Source organism: Python bivittatus, unplaced genomic scaffold (assembly GCF_059951505.1).
Source record: "Python bivittatus isolate LINGU-HERP-01145 unplaced genomic scaffold, Pbiv_v1 ctg000340_np1212, whole genome shotgun sequence".
In the NCBI taxonomy this organism is placed as follows: domain Eukaryota; kingdom Metazoa; phylum Chordata; class Lepidosauria; order Squamata; family Pythonidae; genus Python; species Python bivittatus.
In genome coordinates this window covers 8,913,448-8,940,471 of record NW_028277056.1, presented here as the reverse complement: position 1 = coordinate 8,940,471, position 27,024 = coordinate 8,913,448, and the positions used below count along the sequence as shown (strand labels likewise).

At 39.2% G+C, this 27,024-nt stretch overlaps 2 protein-coding genes across 9 annotated transcripts in view; both read left to right on the top strand.

Moving 5' to 3' along the window:
• The window catches only part of SYTL2 (synaptotagmin like 2), a 78,623-nt gene extending 63,273 nt beyond the window's left edge, over positions 1-15,350 (top strand). For 5 of the 8 annotated variants that reach the window (XM_088140524.1, XM_007430655.3, XM_025168195.2 and 2 more), the window contains 10 exons: positions 1,049-1,084; positions 2,643-2,737; positions 5,405-5,524; positions 7,007-7,176; positions 8,356-8,458; positions 9,811-9,981; positions 11,136-11,214; positions 12,225-12,324; positions 13,864-14,069; positions 14,839-15,350. In XM_088140524.1, the coding sequence (XP_087996650.1) occupies positions 1,049-1,084; positions 2,643-2,737; positions 5,405-5,524; positions 7,007-7,176; positions 8,356-8,458; positions 9,811-9,981; positions 11,136-11,214; positions 12,225-12,324; positions 13,864-14,069; positions 14,839-14,984 (1,226 nt within the window). In that variant the 3' untranslated portion in view covers positions 14,985-15,350. The other 3 variants (XM_025168198.2, XM_025168196.2, XM_088140525.1) reach the window with 3 other exon arrangements.
• A 5,786-nt stretch (positions 15,351-21,136) lies between these two features.
• On the top strand, positions 21,137-26,361 carry CCDC89 (coiled-coil domain containing 89). Its single transcript, XM_088140515.1, has 2 exons — positions 21,137-21,366; positions 22,514-26,361. The coding sequence occupies exon 2, from the start codon at positions 23,008-23,010 to the stop codon at positions 24,088-24,090; it is 1,083 nt and encodes a 360-aa protein (XP_087996641.1). The 5' UTR covers positions 21,137-21,366; positions 22,514-23,007; the 3' UTR covers positions 24,091-26,361.
• Positions 26,362-27,024: the final 663 nt, after the last annotated feature.

Sequence of the window (27,024 nt, the reverse complement as noted above, 5' to 3'; positions counted from 1 at the left end):
GAATCTAATGTTCTGCTTTAGTAAAATGTATGCATTAAGTATTCTGCGTCTTCTGTGATAGCTAATAGTTAAGCTTTGACGTAGTTAAATATTGCATGAGTTAGACTTTTGGTTAGTCTGATTTTTGGTTTAATGCTGTGTATGAAGAAGGCCCCCTCAGAAATATAGATCGCAGCCCAGCTTAAGTTGCTCAGGCTTGAACCCACAGACTTCAGAAGGACTGAAAGTATGTATAAAATGTGTGCCAAACATTACATATGACATGCTACCATAATTGAAATTGAAATGGACACAACATTCTCAGCTTCCTAGAATATTTGATCATGATTCATTGACCAGTCCTCATTCCATTTTAGCTTATTTTTTTATTTCCCCGACTGATTGGTGTGGGAAGATGTGGTACTTCCTGTTGTCCTAAAACAAATGAACTTATTAGCTCTGCTAAATGCTGTTAAAGGAGTACCCTTAACCAGTTTAAAAATTTTATCTTGGGCCACCCACCCGGGATTTGATTCTTTTTCTATTTTTTTTAAATAGTGGAAATGAAATTAGGCCTTGTAATCTACTATTTCTTCAAGAGATTTTCTCTCACATTAACATCTGGCGGCCCCCCTTAGCCATATCTCATGTTAAAATACTGTATAAATGAAATGATTACAGAATAGTTTGAAAATAAATTATGTAAAGATTTGGAAGCAGGAGAAACTGGTTTGTCTGTAAGAACTGAAAGTGGCCTTGCTGGATCAAACCAAGGACTTGATCCAGTGTGCTGTTTTTCACAGTACCCAACCTCCCTCCTGTGGGCGGAATTTAGAGGCACAGTGCCTTCAGTCTGGCGGTGGCATTGAGACTTCACAGGACTAATAGTCCTTGATAACCTGCCCTCTCTGATTTTTTCCAGTCTCCTTTTAAAGCCATCCAAATGATTAGCCCTCATTAGGTATTAGATTCTGTAGGTTAATTGCAGCACTGTTGTAATTAGAGCACTCTTGTTAACTCTACTGTTAAGTATAACAGTATCTTATTTGTGGTTGCAATTTTTGATCAGATCACCCAATTGAGCCAAGTGGCAACACAGCAGGAAGTGAGTAACAAGACCCTTCCTGAACATAATATTTTGTGGCTTCTCACTATTTTATTTTATAATACTGACTAACCACTAATACATTGGGAGTCTGTTCTTGTTCTATTCATTATTTGCATCTTATAAAATAACAACTAATTTTGCACCGCTGAGAGCTCTTGTGCATTTAACGCAAAGCAGGATTTGGTTTGTCATTTGAAGGCAACGTCTAGCAAACAGAAGGAACCAAATGGTAGAAAGCATGAGAATGGAGTATTAGTGCAGGAGAAAGCAGTAACGTGATGGTGAAGAATTATAGCTCAGTTGCAAAATGCTCCAGTATTTTGAGAGGGAAAAGAGATCTATATGGTCTTGAACCCAGGGAAAGGTTCAGGGCAGAATCTTGGGATTTCTGTGTTCTTGCTAGATATAAGGCCCAGTTTTTGTTTGCAGAAAACTTGGTGTCCGCTGAATAATTGTACCAGTCCTGAGCTGTATTTTTTTTTTTCCCTCTTCCCACTCTTCATCTGCCAGAACGGATGATGAACATTCATCCTCATTTCACAACATGAAAAAAGAAAAAAAAATCCTCTTTCTCTTTCTTTCCTCTTCTTTTTTAGTTAGTATTATGGGAGGGAGTATGTAAGATTATGAGTAAGTGTTGTTAGTGTGCAATTCTATATTACAATGTCTGGCTACTTCAAACATTAAATAGAGTTCAGTGTAATGTGGTTTTGAGAATCCATCACTATCAATTTCCAAGAATGAATACTTAGAATATACTACCTGGAATGCAGACATTTAGAACAGGGGTGGATCTTCAACAAATCACGATTGATGAAAATTAGCATCCCAGTTTCCTGCTGTTTTGAAGCAGGAAATAATACAATGTACATCCTAAAAAGACTTAATGTGGTTTAAAAAAAATAATAAGTCCCTGAAAACTGTAGTCTTATCTTCCTCCCTACCTCCTTTACTTGATCATCCTTACCCAGTATGGCCCTCAACTTTCTGTAAAATCTTTAAGTTTAGTCCATTTCCTCCAAAAAGTTATCCACTCCTGATTTAGGAAGTGTGTTGAACCTGGATTAGGGAGACTAGATTTCAGATCATCCCTTGATAGTTTACAATTGGACACAGGCTTTTATCGCACAGAGAGACAATGGTAACAGTTTAATAAATGGATAAATAAATTTAATCAACCAATTGGTAAATCTGTTTCTAAACCAGGCTTGCCACAAATTCTTCATTTATTTAAAATGTAAGTTCTGGTATAAAGTATCTCTAAACACTGGCATCCCATACCTTTGCTTATATATCATGGGAGAAGTTTTGCAAGCCTGAACAAATATTTTTTAATTTTAAAGGAGATTTGAAAACCTGGAAGGGACTTGTATAGGTCATGCATTGTGTTAGTTCTTGGTGCTTCTTTGCAGCAAACGTTGCTGGTTTTATTAAGCGCAACTTGCATGTACATGTTCCTTAAGCATGCTCCTTTTTTTCCCCCAAGAACACTTTATGAGTCAATCTTTTTACCAGAATCTAATTAGCTCTCTCAATGTGAATTGCTGCTTTTTAGTCTCCACAGCACCTTCTTTCTCTGACAGTCAATTCTCACGTCCGGAAAAAATCAAGATGATGAGCAAATCGGTCCCAGCATTTCTTCAGGATGAGGCAAGTTTTTACCTCTGTTAAAAAAAAAGAAAAGAAAAGATGATTTGCTTTAAGGTGATGCCGTTTTAGTAAAATATGTAAGAATATACGGCAACTTCAGCCAGAAAGCAGGAAGGTAAAGAAATGAGACTTGCAGATTTCCATTTATTTCAGTCAGCCTGAATATTGTAAGAAAGGAAATAAAGAATGTAGGTCTTAAGAGAATCCTGCCGGCAGATAGCACTTTGTCCTTAGTGGTTCATAACACCTTATGCATCTGGACTGGTTGAAAAACTGCTTGATCAATCACCTAATTGTTTCATAGCCCATATTTTTTTTTCCTCTAAAGGGGTGGCTGTGCAGTTTTTTGACAAAACAAATTAAAATTGTAATTCATATTGTAGAAATGTGTATTTGGGTGCAAGGCAAAGCAATCATTTGATTGCTTTTCATCAACTTTAACAAATTATTATCAAAGTATATTACTTTTCCAACTATTTCTTTAATTTTTTATTTTGTTGCTAGGCTTATATATGTATGGTTCCAAACAGAACTGACTTTCAGTGGCTTACAAGCAAATAACCAATAATAAGCCTTACATAATAAGGCTTACAAACAAATAACCAATAATAAGATTGCATAGATATGCAATCGCTCCATCACTGAGGAATAACCCACACTTAGAAGAGATTCATCTACAAGGAGGGAATAAAATAAAACAGTCCCCCTTAAAAAGTCACAGCTTTATGGCTTGGCAGAGGGCCAGAAGGGAGGAGGAGGAAGCAACTGAGAAGATCTGACCCCAAGATCTCTATAGATGGCACTCCCTAAAAGGATCTGGAGAGTGCAGTTCCAGATTTCAAGGGATGTGAGATTGTGAATATACAGCTTGCCATCTGATTGATACAATAAATAAAGCATGCTGGAAAAAGCGATTGACAGTCTTTTACCTCCATGTAGCTCAACAATAGATTTCCCTCTTTGTTCATTGTCGTTACTTGCCTCTGCATCTATCTCTTGTTTTAGAATAAGCTTTTTATAATTATTGCAATTGCTAGAAAAAATTCTAAGCCTTTCCCCTATCCTCAGTCCATTCTAAATGTCTTCAACTCTTAACAGAAATCTAAATCTCAGAATGAATGAAGAAATTGAAACTCTGAATCAATTAGCCAATCATCTCTTGATCAAATAATCATAGCTCATATTATATATAAATGGATGAGGTCCAGTACAGGGAGTGCTGGGCACATTCAGCAGAGGTTTTCTGAATCTTGCACAAGAAAGAATTCGGCAACTTTCTCCTGTCCATTAAAACAGCCTGTCATTCTTCAGACTTCCACAGGGCCACCCAAAAAAGTTGCAGCTCCTTTAAGGAATCCATTCATTCAGGTTGATGCAACTCCTAAGAGCAGCTGCAACTTTATATCAAGTTTGTGTGAAAACCCTGGGGCATACAGTGGGAAATCCTAGCTCAAGGGTGTCCGAGGGGGGAGGGTGTCAAAAAAGTCAGGATGGCTGTGACGAAAGCTGCATTGCTTTTTACACACTTCACGCATGCATACCTTCTCTGTCACAACACCTGCCCTCTGGAATTAGGTCCCCCCTGCATTTCAGGTGGCTCCCACCCTGGTGGCATTTCAGAGGACCTTAAAGACCTGGCTCCTCACTCAGGCTTTAGGCTAGAGTGGTTGGACCTCTTGTAGGTTGTATGCATGTTGCTGTTGACCAGATTCTCCATCTTATTACTATCATATGCTTTTTAAAAATTGTATATTGTTTTGATGGTGTGAGCCATCCGGAGTTGATTGGAGTCAGGCAGCACTTAAGTCAAGTCAAGTCAAATTCATTCATTCATTCATTCATTCATTCATTCATTCATTCATTCATTCGGGCATAAGAAGTAACAAGCTTTCACCATGGTCACGATCTTGATTTTTTTGCTCCCCTGACAGACACTCCTGGTTAAATACCACAATATATAGTACAAATTTCCCATGCCAAGTCTGTGACTGCGTACACATAGTGGAGTAAGCTGTGGATTATTTAACCATAGTTTGTTGAATAATCACATTTGACTGTGTTTGTATGTCATGGTAAGCCATCAACCATGGTTTGCAAATGCCAATGGCTATGATTCACAGAATGGACTAAGACAGACCCCAAGCAAGCCACGATGTATAGACCAAATCCAAATGCATTAGTTCCTAGATAACATAAAAGCAAGACGTTTGGAACTCTGGAATTAGAAATGATTTTCTTTCCTCACAGGATCAGATTTGACAAAACCTGATAGATCTTGTGAGGACTGCAACACTGGTTTCTTTGTCTTATGGACAGATGCCCTTTTTCTATAGGCCCAGAATGGAAACGAAGAATGAGAAAAAAATGCACCGCATCATTGTCTTATCTGCTGCACCAGCCAGTAAAACAGGGCAGCTGATCTCCTTTTGGAGATTGAAGTTTGTTTGAAGAGGGAATGCAGTATCGTCTGAGTGCACTTCCTAATTACTTTCTGTTGTTTTTATTAAGTGCCGCTTAAATTCTTGCATGCAAATTATGCCTGCCACATTAACCTGACAAGGCTGGATCCCAGACCTCCAAACCTTGACAGAGCTGTTTGTTGTCCTCACCACTTTTCAAACATCTGTGCAGACTTTTCTTTCTCTCCCTTTGTATAATATCTTGTAGAGCGATGACAGAGAGACAGATACAGCATCAGAGAGCAGTTTCCCACATGGCAGAATCACGAAGAGCCCGAGTTCGCTAACCAATCTTAGTGGCTCTTCTGGCTTGGCGTCCTTGTCTTCTGTATGTAAACAAAAGCTCTGGTTAATAATGCTGCTTTTACTAATGTTCTTAGGTCTCTAGCTTCCCCAGGAGTAATGCTTGGTGCCCTTATAAATGTTGTAAATTCATTATTACACCTCTCTGTTTTAAAACATCTCCTCTGGAGACAGCATCTGGCCAACTTTGTTTGAGCTGGAAAACTAAGGAAAGTCAGGCCTGGCTAAGTACCTGGATGGAGGACAACACAGGATCCCAGGGTGGAAGTTCAGACAACATTCCAGAAGAAGCAGAAGCCGCTTCTGTAATGTTGCCAAGAAAACTGCATGGCGATGACCAGGATTTTGTGTCCAGAATCTCAGCTTGGTTCCAGAGTATCTCTACCTTTTTTTTCCCCCCCTTTTTCAAAATCTTTTGTTTTCTCATCTGAGTTATTTTTTCAAGCAGCCCTTTTATTAGGCCCCTTCAAAGCGCTTGTCAGCAGCAGTGTTCTTCAGTACTGTGCAAACAAGCCAAATGCATACTATTTATGTATGTATTTGGTGTTATTGGGTTTTTATACCATTTTTATTCTATTTTAACTAATATCTATTTGCTGTTTTTATTGTAAACCACCCAGAGTCACTTCCTCAGTTGCGGAAGTGACGGTGTCTAAATTTGAATAAATAAATAAACAAACACATTTCAATTCTCATATGGATCAGTGAAGACAATGGGCAGAGCCACAGGGGGATTCGTTCTGATTTGCTGTGACTGGCCAGAAAACCAGAATAGGAGTCCATGTAGGTGACAGAAGGTCTGAATTTGTGAATTAATATTAACGTTTCTGGTGGCTGCTATACCATGAAGACGTGTTGAGGCTTTTGAATTCAGTCTTGATGTAGAATTCTTTTCTTAGCAAATCTTGATGAAGTTCACCCAGAGGCATGTTAATAAAGTACTGTAAGAAAGTTTTGCACATGCTTTTGGAAGCCAGAATTCTAAATCATCTTCTCAATCTTGAACTTGCAGGACAGCTTGAACTAACCTCAAATATCTATAAAATGGGCCTTATGTTGCCTTTTTCACTGCATTGTTTGGAGAATAAGATCCTAACACAAAATGCTAAATGTGACCAATGGATAATTATACAATAGTTCTGGACACAAACCTCCGAATAATGTCGTTTTGAGCACAGATGGGACAGTCAAAGGCAAAACCAGTTAGTAGATCTTAAAGAGAGGAGCAGACAAAATATTTTCTGTTGGGTCCACTTTATAAAATTATTCTTTGCATGTGTACTGTTAATGATTTTTACTTACTAAAAAACAAGCATGCATTACTTGGATGTGGATTGTATCTCCCACTGAATAATACCTGTGAAGGGTTTCTAAATTGTTCTTCCCTACTTCCAACCCATTCGGAAATGGATTTCTCTCCTGAGCTTCAATCTCTCTCCTGTGCTGAAGCACCTAGGAATTCATCCATTTTAAAAACACTTATTTTCTTGCTTTTTGACATCTGCAGGTGAGCACTAGTGTGATGAGCGTTTATAGTGGAGATTTTGGCAATGTGGATGTGAAGGGGAATCTCCAGTTTGCCATTGACTATGTGGAGCAGTTGAAGGAGTTCCATATTTTTATTGCCCAGGGCAAGGATTTGGCTATTGCAGACGTTAAAAAGCAACGTTCAGATCCGTAAGTGGAATTAGAGAGAACCTGAAACATTCATGACTTAAGAAAGAAGGGACTGTGCTGTATCGTACATGAAGCAGGACAGACTTTCCACATCAATTCCTTTACTGTACTCCTGTTGTGAGTAGGGAATAAATTGAAGTGATATATAGACCGATCCAGTGTTATTTAATGGTATTTTCTTGGATTAATTGTAAACAATTGCCCATGTTTCATAGCTGCCTTTTAAGTAGAAAAGCGGAATACAAATATTTTAAGTACATTTTAAATAATGGTCATTTGAATGTAAATTTCAAAAGCAGAACTTTTACCACATTGTGGTTCATTTGGGATAGTCAAATGTAAGATTTTGGGATTGTGAGGGGGATGAAAATGTTTCATGGTGCTGCAAGAACCCCACTTCAATTTAGATAGTGTGCACTATTCCAGGAAACCTATTTGGAGGCATTGAAATTTGAGAAAACAAGAGAAGCTTGTTGGATAATGCTTCTCTGTCTATTTTGCTTAAAATGTGGAAAGGCTGCCTGCTTTGAGAACATGAAAGGAGTACAAACAATTGTCAGAATTGCAAGTAAGAACAAGCAAGTAAAACATTGTTCTTAAAGCAGAAATGGAGATGCACTAAATATTTTTCATTCTGGTATTGTTGGGTCTGTTTTGAAAGTTATTTGTGTACCTATGGGAATATATATTAATATTCAATTTGAATCAATTACAGCATATTTTATATAGAGTTTAGGAGTTACTATATGAGAGCTAGCATGAAATAAGGACTGGAGAGAGCTGGGTTGAAATTCCTGCTTACACAGGAAACCTACTGTCATTCAGCCTAAGTTATTTTACAGCATAGCAGAGAGCGTAAAAGTAATGAGAAGGAAGGAAACTTTGGCTCCTTAGATGGAAAGTGGAACCCAAATGCACTAAATATGCAAATCCAAATAGGGCTGAAAAGAATTTGCAGAGGAAAAAATATTAATAACAAATATTCCCGTTTCAGTTTTTAGAAGAAGCTTGTAAAGAAATCATAGATTCTCTTTTGAAATGCCTGGAATAAAACTGATTTATTTCATTTGAAGAGAAACTTAAAGATATTCTACCAAAGGCTTTTATGTTGGCGTTGAACTTCATGGGAAGTCATATTCAGACTCTGTCTTCTCATATTTGGTGATGAAATGTTTTTAGGTACGTGAAGAGTTACCTGCTACCAGAAAAACACAAACTAGGCAAAAGGAAGACATCGGTGAAGAAAAAAACATTGAATCCTGTCTACAATGAGATATTACGGGTAACTTGCATCTTTCTCCTTGTTTCTGATGGACTTCCGTTTGTCCCATCTAAGACTCATACTGCAGAATTATCTCTCAGTCCTGGTGCCTGCCCTCTGGAATAACATCTCCCTAGAGATCCACATGGCTCCCTAGCTCACGAAGTTCTGAAAGTCCCTGAAAAGCTAGCTATTCTCACAGGCCTTGGGGTAGGGCGGCCAGTGAGCCCCTGTTCATTTTTCTTTCATTGTTATATATGGTTTTCTCTTCCAGATGCCTATGATATAGGCATGCTTCCTCAGTTTTTACGCTCCTTGCTTTTGAATCATCCAGAGTTGTTAGGAGCCAGGTGGCTTCTAAATTATATAAATAAAATATAAGTAAATAAAACTCTACAAAGTGCAAGAAGCTGGGTAGCTGGACCAAACAGTGGATCACAGCATCATTCTCTTTGAAGAAAGCTTTTTTCAGCTTTAGAAGAATTATAACTAAGAATCGGTATAATATAGTGGGAGTCAGTAACATGCTCGTCATGTAGAAAATCAATGTGGTTGATCAGGATCAACACCAACATGATGGCACGTAATCGATAACATAGTGCCTGTCAACCACAATGACAGTATCTGCAAACACTCTGAGTTTTAATTTAAATAAAATGCTTCATTTTTATATCCTGTATTTTTATCTTGCTGTATTTCACAAGGAGTAATGGAGGTGCACAATTAAAATCACAACACAGCAACAGAGTAGTAAATATAATAAATCAAAACTGACAGAATCCTGGATCAACAATAAAATTGAAACTATGATGAATTGGCATCCAGGGGTTGAAACACCTGAAATCTTGTGATGTTTCAGCAGCTTTCATCAGAAGATTAAAATATTATGTGCAATATTGTGAAATTTGGGTCACGTGAGATCGTAGGGGGAATATTTTCTAAAATCTTGCAAGATTTAGCAATATCATCAGATTTCAGGCAATTTATTCATAGGGAGGGCACCCAGATCTTGAAATGATAGAGGATCATAAAATTATTCATGGGTTGGAATTACTGGAATCATTGAATGAAGTTGATTTGAAGATGGAGAGTAAGTCTGCCAGGCACAACTAGCTACAATAGCTAAATGAAAAGTCATGTATTCCAAAGCAATAGAGTTAGGAACCCAGAAACAAATATAAACAGTGGGAAATTTCTAACACTGCCCTGTTTTGCTCATGAGCTTCCAAAAGCATCTGACCAGCTACTGTTGATGATTGGATGCTAATGTTGCCATAAAAATTACAAGGACGTGTGTATGAATTGCAGGAGTCAAGCTCAACTGAAAGAGACTTCATCTTGACTATGTTTAATGTCTGTTTGCTTAACTACAGTATAAAGTAGAGAAGGACGTGTTGGAGACTCAAAGGCTGAATGTCTCAGTTTGGCATCACGATACTTTTGGGCGCAATAGTTTCTTGGGTGAAGTGGAGCTGGACTTGGCAAACTGGGACTGGAATAACAGTCAGAGCAAGCAAATGATCTGGTACCCGTTGAAGCCAAGGGTGAGTTCATGGCTTTTGATTTTTCAAGTGTGTTCTCTGAGCCAAATTTCCTTCATATCACCTTGCCCCCACCCCCACAAGTTGCAATCTTCCAAAATATTATAAGGGATATAAAGATGTCATCTCAATCATGTTTTATATTCTGCAATGCAAAGCATCTGGGACTCTTGCTTTTATAAAGCATACTGCTATTAAAATGTAAAAAAGTATCTTTGCATTTTGATGGAGAATTGCTGTTTTGGAAATTAAGATATGTATGAGCTTTGCTACATGTTGTGGATTGAGTAAAAAATCTTTTGCTCAATGAAGATATCTGAATTTACTTGAGCAGTATTTTTGTTACAATTTGAAAAAATAAAGCACTTAACAAAACCATAGGTAGCTTCTAGAAAGCTGTAGCCTTAGAAGTTACTTCTCCAGTTTGGGTTAGGAACAAAAGCCTATTCTGAGCAAATACTGTAGATTTCTTAGAAAGAGAGATTATTTTTCTTTTCAGCATTACTATTTTATGTTATGGAGAAATTGGTTCAGATTTGGTAGATTAAGATGTGCTTTTATATTCCCTTGCTTGGAAGCACAATCCATGGATGAGCATGAATGTATACAAGGGTGTAAAATAGAATGGCATCATGATTTGATCACAAGAGCCTTCATGTATTTAAACGTCCTGATAGTAGCCTGGAGAATGCCAAATGACAAGATAAAAACCTTATCTTCAAAAAGGAGGGAATGTCCGCAGTGTAAGTCATGGAAAAATGGATTAAGATACAGGAAGGCAGATTCTGTCTGAATGTTAAGCAGAATTTTCTAACAGTAAAGCCATTTTGAAGGTGGAACCAATTACCTAGAGCAGTGTTTCTCAACCTTGGCAACTTGAAGATGTGTGGACTTCAACTCTCAGAATTCCACAGCCAGCATGCTAGACAGCTGTCTACCAGGGATATTTCCATTTCGATTCCTGCACTAATCAGTAGTTGATCTTGATGGCTTCAGTGGCCCCATCAAACTCCAAGTGATTGTTTGTACGCATGTTGGGCATTCTGTTTGAGAAGAGATCAGTAGTGTTACAAAAGCAGTGATAGTGATGCGCACTAGGCTTTTCATAGACATTGACTGTTTTTGTTTTATTTCGTTTGTTTTTTCAAATGGTGAAGACTCCCTTAACAGGACTAGAGCTTGAAAACCGAGGGGAGATAAAGATAGCTCTCCAGTATGTCCCACAGCCTGTTGGAGGTAAGTATTGCAGAGAGAGAGAGAGAGAGAAAGATGATGGATGGATGGATGGATGGATGGATGGATGGATGGATGGATGGATGGATGGATGGATGGATATTAATTTGCTTCAGTGACTGTTTTGTCCTTCTGGTTCAAGGGTGAAAAATGCTGTACACACATACCCAGGTAGACGGACCTCCATAATGTCTGCAAAAGTCTGCAGAAAGAATTTCTTAAAACTCAAGTGTGCCCCAAATCTCACAAGATTGCCAGATATCACAAGGTTTTAAAAGTTTGGGCATGAGATCTTACCAGATGTTGACCTTCTAAAGTGAATCTCATGAGACTGTGACCCTTTGAACATTTTTTCCCCCTATTTTTATTTATAGCACCTGCATCACTGCATTAAATTGCATGAGGCCTGCTCATTCAAAAGGCGGCTGCTTTAGCTAGCTTCCTTAATAATAAAACGAGGAAGTCTAAAAGTTAAGAGGCATGGCTTAGAAGAATTTTTTTTAAGTGCCTTGCTAGGAGCTATGAGTATTCTAATATTCCTAAGCTACTAGTGTTCTGTGCAGTATGTCCACCCTCTTTCTGAGGGTAAAGATTCAATATTGGGAAATCCAGGTTCTGACTCCAGCCATGGAAGCCATTGGGTGATTTGGGGCCAATCACTTACTCTTAGTCCAATCTACTATACAGGGCTGCTGCTCTGGGGAAAAGTGGTATGAGAGACTACTGTGAACCATACCTTAAGATGCTGGAGGAAAGGCGGGCTGCAAATCTATCAACAAATACTGTAAATGAATAAGGCATCCCCTGACTTGAGAGGTAGAAGGAAAAATATTGTTAACTTAAAAAAAAATGTACTGCCCTTAACTCCCAAGAGATAAGACAGGATAAAAAAGGCAATGTTATGATATCATTGTGACCCTGCCTTATTAATTGTGAATCTGTATTCTTTGAACAGTAGACCAATGTTATGCCTCTTGATTTATTCTGGTGGTATATGTGTCTCTGTTTTAAAGGTAAAAAGACTCCAGCCACTGGAGAAGTTCACATTTGGGTGAAAGAATGCAATGACCTCCCTGTCCTTAGAGGCCCGAAGATCAACTCCTTTGTGAAGTGGTCAGTACAATGAATGTACACAATAGGGCCTAGTTTGGCAGCTGTGTTTTGGAACAGAACTCATTGGGTGTGGTTGGAAATTCTCCACTCGAGGTGGTTCAATGTAGTGTTTCAGTCATGACATACTGTAGTGGGATGGTAGAAAAATCACCATGAAATCACACAAGAACATCAGGATGTCATTATTAACTCTAACTCTTTCTCCACTGGCTAGTTTTTGTTACTGCCACTTCCTCTTCCGTTTGAACAAGGAAGCCCCTCTGAGAAGGAATTGGAAGCTTTATCCACACCTATCTCAGATGGTCATCACTTCCTGGCCTCCTGGCTTCCTACAGCTGAGCTCTTAGAAAAGTGGTACCTGCCGCTCAACAGTTTTCACAGTTGTGTTCAGCAACCACTGCCAAGTGCTACAGTTTTTAAGAAGAGGAAGAGATGTCAAAAGTGTCTGATCTGCCAGGCAGGAGTAAAAGCTACCTTGTGCTTTCATTTGATTTGCTGGCAATCAGCTGTTCTAAAAAACGGTAACATTTTAAAAGCAGCCCTCCTTTAGCATTAAATAACTCTGTATGGTAGTGACAGTGGTGGGGCACCAGAGTGTGATTCATTGTTCCTCTCTGCAGAAATTGCTGTTTCCATCCATCCTCTTCTTCCTGGTATCTTTTAAGCAGCTTTTGGAAAACAGGGAAGAAGAAGGTGCACCAAGAACAGGAATTGGCAACCCATAGCCCATAGGGCTGAGGTGGCTTTCCATCCCCTTTTTTGCAACACCTAGAGCACTCCCAGATCACAATGTGGAAGTTGTGCTGCAAAAACACTAATTTCAGCAAGATTTCCCTTCTTCTTATGCGCGTGTGTGAATTAAGGTGCAGTGTGGATGCCATATCACCCCTTAAACTCCTCATACACCCCAAAAAGATCCACCTCTCTGCAATACCTGAAGTAGCCATGTGCTACATTTGTGCTTTTCTGGAATAATTTCCCCCAGTGATGAGGTTGGTACCCACTTTGCTGTTGTTAAGAAAGGCTGTCAAAACGGTATTGTTTGACAGGGCATTTGGTCTGTGTTGGACACCAACTGAGGTTAGGTACTAGGAGTGGGGATTTCTGTTGTGTTTCTTTCTGTTTGATTACTTTTATTGCTATTGTCCATCTGTGAGAGTCGTTCTGGGATGTGACACTACACAAATATTGTAAGTAAATAAATAAATAGTCATTATGGCCCATGCATTCCAATAATCACAGGATTTTGTGGCAAATTATAAAACTTAATAAAACCAAATAAAATAGGTAGCAATATTGTCATAGCAGCACTTAGAGGGCAAAAGGCATTTTGAAAATTAGAAATTCAGCCAGCCCCCTAGCAACAAAAGTTTTATAGGAGCATTTTATCGTTTATTTCTGTCCCAATTTTTTCCTCTCAGATATAAAAAGTAGTAATTTCTCTCCTTGCTTTGCAAGTCTTTGCAAGTCTTGTATTGTTGCAAAGTGTACCATCTAAAGCGTACTTGGTATCATTCCTTTTGTCCCCGTTGTCCAAAGTACCGTCCTTCCAGATACAAGTAGAAAGAGCCGTCAGAAAACAAGAGCTGTTGCGAAGACGACCAATCCAGTCTTCAACCATACCATGGTTTACGATGGCTTCAGACCTGAAGACTTAAAAGAAGCATGTGTGGAACTTACTGTTTGGGATCATAATAAACTTGCCAATCACTTCCTGGGAGGACTTAGAATAGGACTTGGAACAGGTATTTTCAAGAGCATGGAAGTTTCTCTTGCTTTCTCTCTCTGTCTTTACCCTTTCTCTTTCTATGTTTAGGGCTATAGGATAGGTGTTCCAGGAAGAATCAGGAAGAGCCTGTGGTTTTGAAAAACAAAGAATGCATTCCTTTTATCCAATTAAAAAGCATATATTCATTGCTTTCTCTGTCTTACATGCTTTACTGCATCTATTGTCAATTTGTGTATTCATTGAGTCGTCTCCTAGTTAATTAACATAGGATTATGTCAAGATTTCTGCAAGTGGATTCCTGCTTATGGGGCAATCCTGGTGGATCCTTTCCCCTGCAGTTACTTTGGGATCTGGTTGGGGGATCTTCTGGAATAGTGATAAGCATGGGGATAAGCATGGAGCAGATGTTTTGGTTTGCACCTTCTACAAAATGTAGGCAGCATAGCGATAGGACAGGAAGTGTGGAGATTAGAATTCATTGCATCTGGAAGACAGAAGCTTGTCCGCTTCTACTGTGGAGCAACATGGTGGGCGTTCCTTGGGTTGCAGTGAAATGGATGAAAATCTGCAGCATTGCTAATTTATTACAGAAAATATCCCAGATATTACAAAAATATCTCAGCAGACTAGGCCCAACCAAAAACAACATGCTGCAGTGATATCAGCTGAACCTCATTCTGGGGCTCAATTCAGGACTTCCATGCAAAAGTCACTGTATGTTGCTGAAGGGTATTGAATAGTTCTTTGAAGCACTGCTAATTTCATTTATTTAAACACTTCGTTAGGCAAAAGCTATGGTACCCCCGTGGACTGGATGGACTCTACATTAGATGAAGCCACCCTATGGGAAAGGATGATCAACTCTCCCAACACTTGGGTAGAAGACACTCTGCCACTCCGGATGCTGATGGTGGCAAAAATGACAAAATAGGAATGATGCTGTAATAGGTTGCTTCCAGTTGATATGACTTGCTGGCATCTGATGGAGAGAAGAGCCAGAGAGATAAAGAGATGAACTTCTAGGGGACAAACTCTTTCAGGTGTAACTTCAGCAGAGGGTATCTTTATACTGTATATAACTTTATCTTGTTTTTGCTGAATGCTACCACGATGAAGCATGTTAGTGTCTGCTTATCCACTGGTACTGTTTTAAATTAAACTCTTTTAATCTTTAACAAATATGTATTAAAATATGAAATGTATTTAAAATATTATGTACAGTTGTCTTGTGCGGTCTTTTAAATAGATCATGAAAAGCAATTAAATGATTCCACTAAATAAACAGCCATGCACCTTTTTGTTCCATCGTTCTGAGGTTCCTCAAATCTGAATATTTCTTGTAACATCACACAATTTTTACCTACATCTGAGCTTAATTAATGCTTGAAGAGCAGATATCCGCTGTGGTTAGGAAGGCCTTTGCACAACTCCATCTGGTGTACCAGTTGCACTCTTTCCTAGATTGGGGAGGCCTTCAGACAGTCACTCATGCCCTAGTCACCTCACAGCTTGACTACTGCAATGTTCTCTACATGGGGTTGCCCTTGAAGGCCACCTGGAAGATTCAACTGATCCAGAATGCGGCAGCACAAGCAGTAATCTGCATGCCTCTGCTTTGTGAGCTGCACTGGTTACCGGTTTGCTTCTGAGTGCAATTCAAGATGTTAGTTGTTGCCTATAAAACCCTACATAGCATAGGGCCTGGTTACTTGAGGGACTGCCTGTCTCCCATAACTTCTGTCCAGCCGATTCAATCCTGCAGGGTTGGCAGGCTCCAGGTTCCTTTGATGAAACAATATCATCTCTCAAGACCCCAGAATCATTCCTTCTCTGTAGTAGCACCGGCCCTCTGGAATAAGGTTCCCCCTGAGATCCAGATGGCTCCACTCTGCTGGTGGAGAGCGAGACCCCTCACTTGGTCACTCCAGCCATCTTATATCTTTATTTTTTGTGTTTTATTAATTTTATTGTAATTGCTTTGATTGTTGTGAGAGAACCAGAGTCATTGAGAATTGGGCGGCATACAAGTTTAATATATCAGCAGCAGCTGCGAGCCTGTAGTGGTATAGGTGATACTGTGATGGGAGATCAGGAGACAAGAGTAGACAAATGGCTGCTAACTGAAAACACCTAGTCCAATCACCAAGATACCTTAACCAGTTTCATCCAGTTGATGTTCTCCAGATATTTTGGACTTCAGCTTCTACTTTCTAGCAAATGTAGGAGTTGAAGTCCAGCCCAGATGGTGGATACTAGGTTAAGGAAGACTGGTCTACTGATCAACACAATGGCTGAGTTCACATTACTGTACACATTTAATTTAGTCATGGTAGTATGTTGTGCAAAGACAATAACCAATTCAGTAGTGGAGTTAGGATTAGTTTTGACTCCAAACAGCTTGGGCTTGTTTTGATTTAAACTATCGTTCCTGAGTCAGCTGTATAGTGTTTACATCAAAATCCAGTTAGTTTTGGGGAAGTTTCTCATTCTTACCTTGACAGTCTCCCCAAAACAGGACCTGGGGTTTATAGAGTGATAAAAAAAAGCAAGACTCTTCATTAAAGAAAGAACTAGCAAGGCTTGGCAACACAGAACATGCCTCCTAGCACAATGATTAGCTGCAGTGATCAAGCCATACCCCACTACTCTCTGTTTGATCATGAGGAAGGAGCTGTTGATTCTCACCTGGTGATTCTCACCAAGACTCATAGAGTATCATAAAAACTGGAGAAAGTTGGATGGGATCTCCCTTGTTCAATTATTTTACAGAGCCCAATTTCTTTGTTATTCTAATCTCCCTCTCTTGGAGGTGATCGAATACAGATTTTTTAAGATCTTTTGTTCAAAAGCCCAAATGCATACCAAAGGCTGTTTTAAGACTTTTGTCTGCTCTACTGACGGCTGAAGTAAGAATTTGGGGTCCCATGTTTAATTTGGGGGTAAAGTTAAATGTAGCTCTTTCTGGACTAGTCCTTTAGCACTGATGGGATCCTACCATTCTCTGATGCTGCCATTTAGAGGTTAAACTCTATTCATATGAATTTTCACTGGTATCGCTGTTGGCTTTAGGGCTTGAACATACTTGTACTAAAGTGATCATTAAAGAGGGAGTAAATGATATGGAATACCAAATTAGACAGATCTGATTCCAAGCTCTTACACCTGGCTAGAATAAATTGCTCACTTAAACCAACCAAATATCTTTATAATTTAGCAATGCCAACACATAGATGAACGCACTCATTAGATGCTTTACCATCTGCAGTGCTCAATAGAAAATACAGGAAAATTCCATATGAGGTAAGAGTCTGCCACTGTTATTCTGAGCAGATATGAAAGAAGGAAAACTGGTATATTTGCAGTAAATGTATTTTGAGGGCAAACTTTTTTGTCAGGCAAATAGTGCTCTAAAAAAGACAAGAGACTTTTCCTTTGTTCCCATCTGTTGAGTTTGGCATTTATCTTTCTGATTGCCATCACTGAACAGTTGAATCAGTAGTCCTTGTGATCTTAAATTGTGTGCTTTATCGAGATGTTTTCTAAATAGCCCCCTCTTCTCATCTTATTGGGGTGACTGAAACATCACTCACCTCTTATTTACTTTCTAGCCTGGATACTGAGAAATATATAAAAGCTGTTACATTTTGTTTGCCATCTGTCAGGCCTAGCCCAAGGAACTCCAAGAGACCATGTAAATTCAGTCCAGCTATGTTTATTAGCTACAACCTCTAGCAAGAATCTTCCCAGACTGAAACCCCAGTTCCCAAAGTCAACCAGTCACAATAGTGTGAATTCCTCAGGGAGGTGCCAGTCTCATCCTCTTGTTCTTCCCACGCTGTTCTGGCGAGCTAGGAAAATGTTTATCTCCCTGAGCCTGGCCTTCATAATTCCACTCCATCACACCATCAGAGAAAACATACCACCTATCCAAAGATTTAAACTCTGGACATGTTAATTTTGAGACAGGTTTTTATTTCATTGTTATGTCATGATACTGTGATTCTGCATTTTATGTGTATGTATTTGCATTTATTTTATTGTTCTGGTCTATGCTTGAAATATGGAAGGTGGGGATTCTGATTGCAAAGCATAATTGCATTTGACTCAGTGTGGTTGTGTGAAACATGGGTCAGGAGACAGAGTTTGAGCTACTGGCTAAGTGGCTTGAGTGTTTCTGTGAACAGGGACAACTAGACATCACTCCACTGAAAGTCCAATATTCCAGCACTTTGTTAGCTACCACCTATGATAGGTATGAAAAACACAGCATAATATTAGCATGCATGAAATTAGCACATGTTAGACATAATAGGATTGATAATGAAGCTCAAGCTCAGATACTTTGGTCACCTAATGCGAAGAGAGGACTCTTTGGAAAAGACCCTGATGCTGGGAAAGGCAAAAGGAGAAGAGGACGGCAGAGGATGAGATGGTTAGAGAGCATCACTGAAGCAATGAGCATGAAACTGAGCAAACTCAGGGAGGCAGTGAAGGACAGGAAGGCCTGATGCAATATGGTTCATGGGGTCACGAAGAGTCGGACACGACTTAACGACTGAACAACAACAAAGACATAATAGGGAAGTCACAAGGTGATACATGGAACTGTTCTTTCATCAGAAGGGTGTATCTTGGGGTGTTACCTATTATAGCTCCAACCTAGGGCGCCCTCACTGTGCTTGAGTTATTTCCAAGTGGAGAGCTTGAAGAAACCTCCCCTCTGAAGTTAGACTGCATTTATTTTGTTCAAATAATTGTTTTACTGAATTGGGTATTTATGGTTGACAAAACTACAATCAGTCATATGTATGGATGTATATGCACTTATACGGGTGTTGGGGGGTACTTATTTTTTCTCAATGTGTTAGTAATCAGTAATATCAAATGTTGTTGTATATGTTCTATGCCACCAGTTGACTTAAGCAGAACATTTTTACTCCAAAAACGATATATATTGAAACATTTAAGTGTAAAACCGAAGTAGTATGCTGTCTTTGAATGAAAAAGTCTATTAAATCTATTTTTTGTGTTCAAATTAGCAAGTGTCAAATTTCCAAATGAATATGCCTGTTGCTTTCTTATTTTCAGTTTTTTTTGGGGGGGGGGTTGGTATAATTTTTTATTAAAGGTTTTTTTTATTTAAAGGAAGATAAAAACTAATAGAAACTAATAGAAAGTGAGAAAAAGGGAAATAGAAGAAAGAAATCAAAGAGAAAACTAAAACTTCAAAAAAGGGGGGAAAAAGTAAAAGAAAAATAGAAAGGAAAGAAAAAAGGTACAAAGAAGTGGCTTCCAATCTTCTTTACAGCCGTTGTAAGTACAATTATAAATTTATCTCTTACTCTATGGTTACATCATAACTCTTCTTTCTATAATCTATCCTGTCTAGTCATCAAAACCATAAATCATAAATTCATTTTTTTCTGTTTCATGCAAAAAGTCTATCAGGGGTTTCCAATCGGCAATTAACGTAGATATTGTCTTTTCTTTGATCAAAGAAGTCAGTTTAGCCATCTTAGCATGTTCTATCATTTTTACCAACCATTCCCTCATTGGGGGTAATGCCGAATTTTCCCATCTTTGTGCATATAATAATTTTGCTGCATGACTTTTTTCCAACAGTTTGTCCTTCAATCCCAAAAGAATTGTATATTAATTTCAACGGTATATTAATCTTCAAAATTCTCTGAATCAGTGTATGTATTTGAATTCAGAATTTCCTCGCTTTTTTACACGTCCACCAAACATGATAAGATGTCCCTTCTTCTTGTTCACATTTCCAACGTAAATTCTTATTTTCAATTTAGGAAGGATTTTGCATTATAATGACCCAAAACCAGGCCGACTTTCCATCCGACCTTCAGCCAGTGCTTAAAATTATCCACATGACTGCAGGCTAAAGAGGGAGCAGAAACTTACCAAACTTTGCCACCTCAAGTGTTATTTCTCATTCTGCCAGTTCAGAGGCATCCAAAAGAGTGATTTTAAAAAAGTTAGATGGTGGCTGAAACTGCATGATTGAAGCCACCATCTTGACTTTTTTTTACCTCCCCTGCGGATGGCCCTGTCCAATTGTATGTATAAGGCAAATGACCTGTTAGGCAGATAGCATCAAACAGCAGCCTAGGAGAAGAACTACAGATGGTAGCAATCTACCTCCTGATCAGGAAATTATCTGTTTTGATTCTTTTATTTTGGTGGACAGAGAAGCCCAGTGCTTCTGATAAGGGGTGGGACTGGTTCTTGACCCCATTGCCAGAGCCAGCACTCTATGTTGCAAAATTGGCCTCTGGTGAGGGAGTTCCTTCTCGGTGTTATGGAAGATCTATCGAAGCCTGCTTTTGCTGAGTCTTTCAACAATGAACATAACAGCCCTGTGACATCAGGTCAAGAGTCTTATCTCAGCCTTTCCCTGTGTGGACAACCTCGAGATGCATAAACCAATTCTCAATTCTCAGCAATAGCCATGCTGGTTAGGAAATTTTGAAACTTAAGTTCCCCAGGTCAGAAGTGACCCACGTTGGGGAAGGCCTGGTCTACGGTCAACCATCCTGCTTTCCTTAGTGTCCAACTAACTGCTCCAGTGATGCCCATAACCATACATTATGGCAAGAACACTTCCCAGTCATAGACCCCAGCAACTGGAAGAAACAAAATCAGAACAATTTTTGGCTCTTTGCATTTTCCTGTTGCTCCTTTAAAGATTTATAAATTGGTGGACTTTGTTAGTTGCAGTCCCAGTGTATCAGAAGGTGCTGCAATGCTGCAATTGCTCGTTGGGTGATATTCCACAGAACTCAGTGGAACTTAATCCTGCTAAAAACCCTATAGGTTGCACTCTTAATACGTGATGATCAATAAGATCCATTGATCAAAGCAGGACTGGCTTTAAGTGGTTATTGGCAGGAGTACACTTTCAGCCATTTAAATTGCATGGCATTTCTGTCCTCAGTTAACAGAAAGGTTATCTTTTTTGCCAGCTTTATTTCTCACACATTTCAGATACTGTTATTACTTTCTTATTTAACCCTCGGTCGGCAGTAGCCTTCAAGAGTTACAATCTGGTGCTGTAGATATAAAATATTTAGCTGTTTTCAAGCTTCCCCGGGAAGGAAATAAATGTCTGTTGCAAGACATTTGACAGCGAGAGCCAAAACTTCCATTTTTTTCTTTGGAGGTTTTGTTTTCTAGAAGGCAAGACAAAGTCTCAAGTCCTAAAAGGAACAGCTAGAGTCTGTTTCCAGTCTAGGTTGCCAGGGAGATGCAAACTCAAGAGGAGTGTCAGTTCAAAAGAGTCAGAGAATAAAGACATGGTAAGGAAAGAGTTTACTGATCTTATATAACCTTTCTTTTTAATTATTCTTTAAATGAAATGGAAATGGGTAAGAATGACCAAATCCAGGACCTGTAATTTGAACAACGATGGCAAAAATGCAGAAGCGTACAAAATCAGATGAGTTTGTATTAATGTTTATTATTCTCATGTACAAGTCTTATTGTTTATTATGAGAGTCCTTCAAATGTTCTTCAAATGTCATCGTGAGAGTGAAGGATTCGTGATGAACTTTCTTTTTCTTTGTACTTCCTTTCATCAGCTCTATTACTGAACCAGATCCCTTCTTTCATTGTATATAGGTGGGGTACCATACCTACTTAACATGATGGAGCATTTCCTAACATAAAACTTTATTATATTGATTCTAGGAAAGAGTAGTAGGTATCTTCACCCATTTTTGGTTTTCAACCAGTACAATGTTTTGCCTTGAAATATTATTTGTAACTAAGTTCCTTTAATTAAAGAACAACCAGTGCCAAAAGGCGAAGACTTATCTAACCTCCCAACCTCATAAGGTTTATTGAATGGATTCATCTCTGGTTCCTGAGTAAGGAAGTCTAACACATATTAGGTTTTATCAGAAGAAAATATGTTAAATATTTACTAGGAGGGAAAGAAAAGAAGCTGTATGATGAAATTTATCTGTAGCTTACCTTCCCCTTATTTTTTTAATCCAAACTAGACAATACATTCCATGAAGGGTTCCCCCCCCCCCCGCCTTTAGTCCTTAATCCTCATCCTGAGTAGAGCTTCAACAGGTGGCATCTTTACAGAGCTTGAAAGCTAAGCAGGATCAGGTCTGACTAGTGTTTGGACAGGAAACCCTAAGCTAGATGAGGAAGTTGCAAAAGATCTATGAAGAAAGCAACAATTTTCCCTACTTCCAAAGCTTCTCAGCGCTCACAAAGTAGAGAGAAATCCCATCAAATTGAGTAATCCTTGTTTCTCAGTAAATATTTATGGAATTTGATCATCTTTCAAGAGCTTTTTTATATATTGAATAGAAATCCCAGAATACTGAAACAGTGACACCTTGAAATGGAGGCAAAGCGGCTTTTAAAATAAAAGGAAACAAGGAAGCAGGTTCATCTTCTGTTTTCTCTTGTCTCTTTGAATAAAAACAGATTTAGGAAGCCATCAAAAGCATCTCTTGAACTCTTGCAAAGTATGGATCTTATTTCTCTTCAGGAAGATTTGAGAAGGCACCAGTTGAAAAGATGAACATTTGCCTGGTCTTAGGGTATTGTTTATTGTGAATTGACTGATACCAAGAACTGACCCAACTCAAAGTCTACTAGATATGGATTGATTTCATGCTCTTTGGTTCCTGAACAGACTGAGGAATTACATCATTTCCCTGTTGAGCACAAACCTGTGTTTTTCATCTGCAGTGCAAAAGGAATGCAATAGGATCAAGAGATAGGAGAAAACTGTGCTAGTTCTGAAAAGCCCAGAACTTTCTTAGCTTGTGATGTCACAGAATTCTTGGAATCTTTCCACCAACTGCCATTTTGCTTCACAGAACATCTGAAGAGCAGTTCAGAAGTTTTGAATGTTCACCTGAAGGAAACTGCTGGGGAACGTGAGTTTGGAACAGCAAGTAAAGTTGTTCCTTGATATGCCTCAGGACAGGAAGGATGCAGAGATGTCTTTTCCCCACAAAATACCCAAAGAGGTGGAAGGAGAGCTAGAATGGAGCATGGGAGACCCTTTTGACCACTTGGAGAAGCTCCATGGTCTTTCTGATGGGGAGAAGGGAGAGAAGGCATTGTTGCATTCACGCATCAATGAACAGTCTCAGCTGATCTGTATCCTAAAGAAGCGAGCTGATGATCAACTGTTGCGCTGCAAGGCACTGGAACAGGTCAACACAGAGCTGGAGGAGATGAGAATGGCAGATGCTTTAAGACTGGAGTCTCAGACACGACGTGTCCAGCAGCTGGAACAGCGCTTTATGGACTTGGCTGCCAACCACGAAGACATGATCCACTTCAAGGATGAGCACAAACGGCAGAATAAGCAGCTGAGAGAAGAAAACAGGCGCCTGCGGCAAGAGAATGAAAGCCTCTTCAGCCAGCCTTTGAAAGAAAAAGAGGCAGAGCTGGCCCAGCTCTCTTCTGAGTTCAAGAAACTTTCCATGGCAATGGAGGCCTTAAAGGAAAATTATCAGCAGGACTGCCATTCTGCCGAAGAACGAGAGAAAGAACTGCTGGAAGCACAGAGGCAACAAATCAGAGCACACATCAAGGAAAAGGACTCCTTGAAAAGTCAACTGGAAATCCTAGAGAAGAAGCATAGGCACGCCACCCAGCGACTGGAACAAGCAGAGAAACAGCTAAGAGAAGCTGATAGCAGTCTGCAAGCTAAGCTGGAGGTGCTAACGAAGGAGAAAGAGGAGCTGTTGAACCTGGCAATGGAGAGAGGCAAGTTGCTGCAGGAAAAGCAACGGGAGATCCTTCAACTAGAGAAGAAGGCAGAAGATATGGAGAAAGCCAAGCAGGCAGCCGAACTACAGTTTGAGACGGAAGCTGCAATGGTGGACAGTAACCTCCGAGTTCGAGATCTGAAGTTCCGCCTTGATGGGGCAGAACAAGCCTACACTGAGCTCCGGATGCATTTTGAAGCTTACAGAAAGCACAGCACAGAGCTGCTAAACAAAGAGAAAGAGTTAAATACCAAACTACGTCACTTTATGGCGTAATGTGAGCATTTCAGTATTCCTGTCAACCTGTCAAAGACTAACCTTTTAACAGATCTCTTTTTTTTTATTGTAGCAGCTAAATATAACATCTTTTATTCAGAATTAGCTAAATGATAGCAATTAGGTTGTTGCAATTACTACGTTGACAACTCGGCCCAGAGAGACATTGAATGTTTAGAACAACTTGAAATAAATGTCTCCAGATAATAATGCTTTCAAGTCTAAAGTACAGATTTTGCATTTAAGCCCACCTGTACCATTTCTAACATGTATATGCTTGTTCTGGAGTGGCTTTGGCTACGCTAAAATGTATTTTAAGATGCTGCTGATTGGCGTACCCACAATTCTGGATCAAACTGAATTTAGAAGACAGATTTCAGCTGAACGTTGGGAAAGGCTTCCTAACATTCAAAGTAGTGCAGCAATGGAATTCATTATCTGGGCGGTGGTTGACTCTCCTTTCCTAGATGTGTTCAGGTAAAACCAAGGCAGCCATTAGTCTGAAATGCTTAAACTTGGCTTCCTGCATTGGGCAGGATTGGGTTCAATTTCCAACTCTAGGATTCCAGAAAGCTTGGAGGGCAGAAGCCCCTGACAATGCCTACAGTCCTCAAGTGAAGGGAGTGAGGCCTTGATGAATAACTAGGGAGGCAACATGTTTTGACTAAAACCTTTTGATATTGAAAGAAAGTAGACCATGTTTTGGTTTCTGGAGCACCTGTTTCAAATATTGTTTAACTATTGTTTATTGAATAAACCATACTTGTTTGGATTCAAACAATATGCTGAGCTATGAACCATGGTTGACAAATTAAGATGTCTTGGTTCACATCACACAGTAAATCCAAAATAATTAAACCACACTATGGCTTAGAATATAGTAGAATGTAACCTTTTAACATTTGTTATCACACTTCAGCTACTTTCATGCAACACACTTAGCCTGGTCTATTACCGATCTAGTAGCTGCGTGTATGCTAATTCTGGTTACTAATCTTGACTAGATTTTTTTTTGTGGCTTAGCATGTTGTATGAACCCAGTTTCATATGGATTATTTTCTTAGCCAGGTCGTGCTGTGTGAATGTAGCCAACATCTATCATTTTACCAACTATAAAACCTGGTAAGCCAGCCCCACTGCATTTGGCATCATTCTCCTCTCCTAACAGTACTACCTCCTACCCTTCACACCCCATTGCTACAAAAAGCTTCCCTTTGGGGAAGACCCACTTCAGTTTCATCCTGCCACTTGGCTATCTTGGCTGAAGACACTAAAGTACACATATACACATATATATAAAGTACACATGGTTTATTTAATTTGGGCTTAGCAAGTTGTGTGAATCCTACCACTGTATTTTGGGAAACATGGTATATTATGCCAGGCATTCTCTGGAGAATGTAGTACTTAGTAGACAAAAGGTCTTTACAATAATTGCCCAGGCCCAGATTATCCTATCTCACTCTTTGCAATGTGCTGAATAGACATTCCATGATTACAATCACTCTTAAACTAGAGAAAAGGAAGTAGTTTTATTGGATGTTATCTTACCCACCAATCTTTAAGGGAGGACCCACATCATGTCCCCATCCTTGCAATGTGGAATACTCCCAGGTAAGGATTTGCTATAGTGCCCTTGGATGAATCCCTTGTCTTATACACTGAAGTAGGATTTTATAGTTTAATTATACAAAGTGTACGTAACACAAATCCATGCTTCTTGCTTACAATCTCTATTTTGGCTAATTAAGTCCCATCACATAGATAATATTCTCTCCAAGATGATCTGTCCTTAATCTGGCCTTTTAGGGCTCTCAGTGGTGCCTTCATTACTGCTGTAATCAAGCCCATCCACCTTGGTGATGTTCATCCTCTTTCCTTCCACTTTCCCCAGCATCCTGGGCTGCTTAAGGCAGCTGGGACTTTGCATAATGTGTGTAGGATATGCTAGTTTGGGCCCAATCATTTGTGTTTCAAGTGAGAATTCTAGATTTATTCATTCTGTGATCCTTTTTTCCCCTATCCACGATATTCTCAAGAGACTTCTCCAACATCAAAAGCATCAATATTCTTTCAGTCCTGTTTCTTCAACTTTGGCATCCACACGGTGTCAAAAGGAAAACCATTATCTGCACAATTCTAATCTTTGACTTACTGATACATCATGGTATCTGCATATGTTTTCCAAGGTCTTCATTGCTACCCTACCAAATGCTAACCTGAAGCATATTTTTTGGACTGCTGGTTTCTTTACTGCCACTTATCCTAAAAGGCAGAAGTATCCACCACTTTAACGGCTGCAAATTGGGCAGCCATATGAATCTAATAAATAAATTCATGTTTTTGTTGTCCATTTAAGGCTGGTTGCTGTACCTGTGTCATTAGTTTGATCTTTATATTTTAATTTTAGCCCCATGTTTTACTGTGTTTCTTGAAAAAAGTGCAATTTCCTCTGCTTTTAAAATAATGGCCATCTTCTTCCAATCCATCCTGTTTTCAAAAAGTGTAGAAAGAAAAAGTTCTGAAGTAACAGGGAAATATTATCAGATGTTATATAGTGTATTTCAGAAGTCTTTTCAATTTTGGCACCCCAGGAGACTGAATAGGTTGCCTAGGCCTAGAACCAGCCCTGTACTGTAATTGTGTAGAATCTCTGTTTGATCTTCTCTGAATCAGCTAATTTCTGGCCATTGGCGTTCTTTAATATACCAATTTGAACTTGGAGTCTCCTGAGTTTGTAGATTTTTTAGAAAACATTCCTTGTTTCTTCATGGCAGTTTTCACCTTCAGTGGCTTTGCAAGTGTTATAATACTTTTCTTTTCCAACAGTTCTCTGAAATGCTTTGTGCCTTCCTGAGATCTTTGTATGCCTTGGCTTTGACTTCTCTTCCCAGCAATCTCCACTGTTCATTCTGATATCCAGCTTGCTTTCTT